Consider the following 3,758-nt stretch of genomic DNA (forward strand, 5'->3'; position numbering starts at 1 on the left):
GCAACCAAACATCACCGTGCACATGGTGATCGTTTCTGAACCTCCCTCGCCAGAGCAGAGCATCATCTCGACAGGCTTTGAGCCTGAGGTTCACAGAGTGCGTCGATTCTCTGAAGGTGCAGGAATCTAAGGAGTCAGGTCATCTGACCAAAAGATCAAACTAAGTTCTCGCAAAGAAAAAAAAGAACAACTAAGGAGTCAGGCCATCTAATAAAATCTTAATTAAGCCAGTGGGTTTGGACTTCTAATTCCCTAACTACCAAAGGAATTTTAGTGTTAGAGTAGTTTGGACATCTAGCGAATTGCAGTTCCAATTCTAGATTAGTCTGACTAAATGTCTCTACTCCGTCATGGCGTCAAGCCTAAAAAATCAAAGCTTATCCTAGATTTCTTTGTACCATATGAAGAACTTGGTTTACAGGTAACTCTGTATTCTGTACAACATCCGGCTTCAGTTAGAAGCACACAAGTTAACAACGAATGAACACGCCGATCGTACGGCCGTCAAACGGAGAAAGAATTAGTAGTCACACGCCCGGCTGGACCACGAGCAGATCACGATTCATCAGCGATCAATGGCACACGATGGTCTCGAAGCAGTCGATTCCATCAAACTCCGGCGCAAACCGTGGCGGCAACGTCGACGGCGACTGCGATTTCCCTTTGTCCGGCCGCTGCTCTGCCTCCCGCGGCAGACCGCCCTGCTTCCCTTGGTGCTCTGATCCAGTCCGGTCGTCCTCCTGCAGCTTCCTCCCCCACCAAGACAGCCGAGCCCAGCTTCCGCCGGCGCCGGGGGCGATGTCTGCCGCCGACGCGCTCAGGATGGAGAAGGCCAGCACCTTGTCCATACTCGATAGGAGACGGGGATAATTCCTGCAGCAGCTCCGGTGGCCGAGGCTTTCTTGCACGCAGGCTCTGTGACTTTGCTTCAATCAATTGGTGGCTTTGCTTGGGTCGTTTCTTGCTGGGGTTGGTGAAGGGAGAAAGGCCACGCCACCCGGTTTATATACGGCTTAGTGGCATGGAGGAAGCTTTAGGCATGGCGGTTTCCTGCGCTGGAGGAGACCAGAATATTGATGGACGCGGCAGCGAGGGGGAAGGAGCGAGGGAGCTCATGACGCACGCGGTGCCGCGGTGGCGTGGTGGATGTTGCAACCGTTTGGCGCGTGTTTATCTTCTTTTCCTTCTGCTGCTGCTGGTCCCACGCGGGCCGCGGCCGTGGCATGACGCTAATTTAGCTATAACTCAAGAAAATCCCTATATGACGCTAATTTCCTTTTTGAAAAAGCACTCGTATTTCATTCAACTACAAGCAAGAACCGTACAAATACGAGTAAAAACACGCAAACATATGTCACACGTACAACCAGTACATCTGAAAGACGGAACGTGTGCTGGGCTTGTGGTTCGTGGATGGCAGATACGGTTTCCTCCTCCGACGTCTTATTCATGTGGGTGTGCCAGATCTGGAGTTCGACGGCGTGTTTGGGGTATCGCCTCGGTCGGATTCGTTCAACGGTAACGGCTTCGCCTTTGGCGAGGCACCTTGAAGATCCGCAAAGTTGCATATCAGCGATGGAGCCGCGTTGAGTTCGGGCGAGAAGGTGATCCGTCATTTTTCCTTTTGGTGGGTGCTGGGTGGTGCCGGAGGCAAGTGTCAAGCTGGAGACATTCTATTGTCTTTTTAGTTTTATCATGTCGGTCTTTATGTGACTTGTACATTAATCTTTATGATATGAATAAGAGACATATTACCATAAAAAAAAAAGTATAACTAGTACAACTGTTCCACCATATCACAGAGAGCACCCAAACAAACACCAAAATCGCGTAAAAGTTCTTGGGTCCCTTTTCATCCTCAACCTTGAGTGTTTCTTTTAAGGTAAACCAAAACTTTATTCATCGCATACCACAGTTTGTGGGCTACATATTGGGTCATGCGGATGTCAAGGCCACATATGACAGCCCATTTGCCTAATCTGTGCGTTCGGTTTTGGGAGCCTACTAACAGGTTCCTGTTCGGTTTTAACGGAATTGGGAACCTTCTAGAATGTTCTCTGAAGCTGTTTTTTTTCTGTTTATGTTATCGTTTTTCCATTAGTTTTTTCGTGTTTCTTTCCCATTATTCTTTTTTTGTTCTTTCCGTTTTTTTTTTGCAAAAACGTATAAATTTATAAAAATCGGATGTTTCAAAAGATGTTTAGAATTTATTAAGTCTGTTCATGTTTCTCGAAAAAATGTCAAAAGTTATGTACTTTAGGGCATCTCCAAAATGGCCCCTCAAAGTGCCAGTAAAAGGTCCGGACCAAGCGGTTTGGACACTTTTCGTCATCCAACACGGTCCGATTAACGTCTGTGGACTAGTCCGCATGTCCGTTTTGTGTGAGTCGAAACACCATGTGAGAATCCGCTTGGCCCACTATGAGCTGAACCACATGTCCTCACGACCCATGTGCTTTGTCCTCGAGCTCCGTCTGGCTCCTGTATTGTGTCCGTGGTTGGACGGAGTCCGCGGACAAATACCATATCCATTTTTGGGGTCTGCCTTGAAGATGTTCTTGAAGAATTTTTTATTTGCATGACAAAACTTTCAGTTGCGGGCGATGTATAAGGCCCACCAAAATGTTTTCGGGAGAGGATTATAGAAGATGCCATATAGCTGTTTGCAGAAGTAATCTAGGGTCTTCAAAAATCTCTAAATTTTGGGGGAGCCATGGCCCCTCCTGGTCTCCGCTGGCTCCGCCGTTGTTGTTGATTCGTAGATCAATGCTCTAGCATGTGGCACCAGCCCACTACTACTACCCAGGTACTATAAATGTTATTTCTCCAACCACACATTTCATCTTACAAATGCCACTAAAAACACTTGCAAGTATCACCATTTCTCATTCCTCTCTCTATAACTTCGACAATGTGTGCCCTAGATTGTGAGTGTTGATGAATATGTTGTGGGATTGGAAGATGTTAGGAAAATTGTGTTAGGCACAAATCCTCAAGTCTTCATGAACTTGAGGTTACCTCACACTGGAGATTCATTTCCTGGGTGGTTGTGTGGCCAAACTCTATTTCCCTTCTCTAGAGCATTTGCGTTACCACTGTATCCAGAGACATAGTTATATGACTGTTGTGGGTAATTGGTAGGCCCGTATTAAGTTAATTTAAAACATGTACAAACTAGGCATGATGAGTTTTAGCTACAATCTATTGCCGCCACATATCTCTCTTCTCTGAGGCAGGGAATACTTTCTTCAAACAACAGAAAAGAGATAGTGAAGCAAGCTACTTACAGAAAATGAGTTGTTTTTATTCGTGTGAGAAAAAACAATTTGAAATAGACAAGTGTGTAATGAAATTGTCAACATGTAACCTCCTTTAAAAAAAATCAATTTGAAACATATAATCATTCAATAGAACCTTCTCGAACTAGATGTAGAATTCTACTATTCTTAACCAAAATTTTGTAGGCACGATGCCCATTCAATAAAAATTATGAAGATTGTTCTATTCCATTCCAGTAACAAAGCTTGTTTGATTCTGTTGGGTTTGGTGATGACATGACGTATCGGTCGGGGCTTGTTGAGGGGTGGGCTACATCAATTCATATTTCACACTTAATATGTCGAATAGGCGGGAAATGCGCATCCCTCATGCATCTTTGTGTAGCCCACGTATCACTTATCTTGGTGTTCTTTCTATCTGTCTGTCTCCTTTCTTTTACTTTTTGCATTTCTTTTTCTTTCATTTTCACCTTTTTTCCC

At 45.0% G+C, this 3,758-nt stretch overlaps 1 protein-coding gene across 1 annotated transcript; it reads right to left on the minus strand.

The window, feature by feature from the left end:
• Nucleotides 1-370: 370 nt before the first annotated feature.
• LOC119289726 lies at nucleotides 371-1,105 on the minus strand. Its single transcript, XM_037568972.1, has one exon. It carries the CDS (start codon nucleotides 846-848, stop codon nucleotides 573-575), a length of 276 nt encoding a protein of 91 aa, XP_037424869.1. The 5' UTR covers nucleotides 849-1,105; the 3' UTR covers nucleotides 371-572.
• Between the last annotated feature and the right edge of the window lie 2,653 nt (nucleotides 1,106-3,758).

This window comes from Triticum dicoccoides, chromosome 4A, assembly GCF_002162155.2.
Source record: "Triticum dicoccoides isolate Atlit2015 ecotype Zavitan chromosome 4A, WEW_v2.0, whole genome shotgun sequence".
Lineage (NCBI taxonomy): Eukaryota > Viridiplantae > Streptophyta > Magnoliopsida > Poales > Poaceae > Triticum > Triticum dicoccoides.

Bases quoted from the DNA above. Each gene is read 5' to 3' on its own strand.
- LOC119289726 (XM_037568972.1), bottom strand. From the start codon at position 848: ATGGACAAGGTGCTGGCCTTCTCCATCCTGAGCGCGTCGGCGGCAGAC.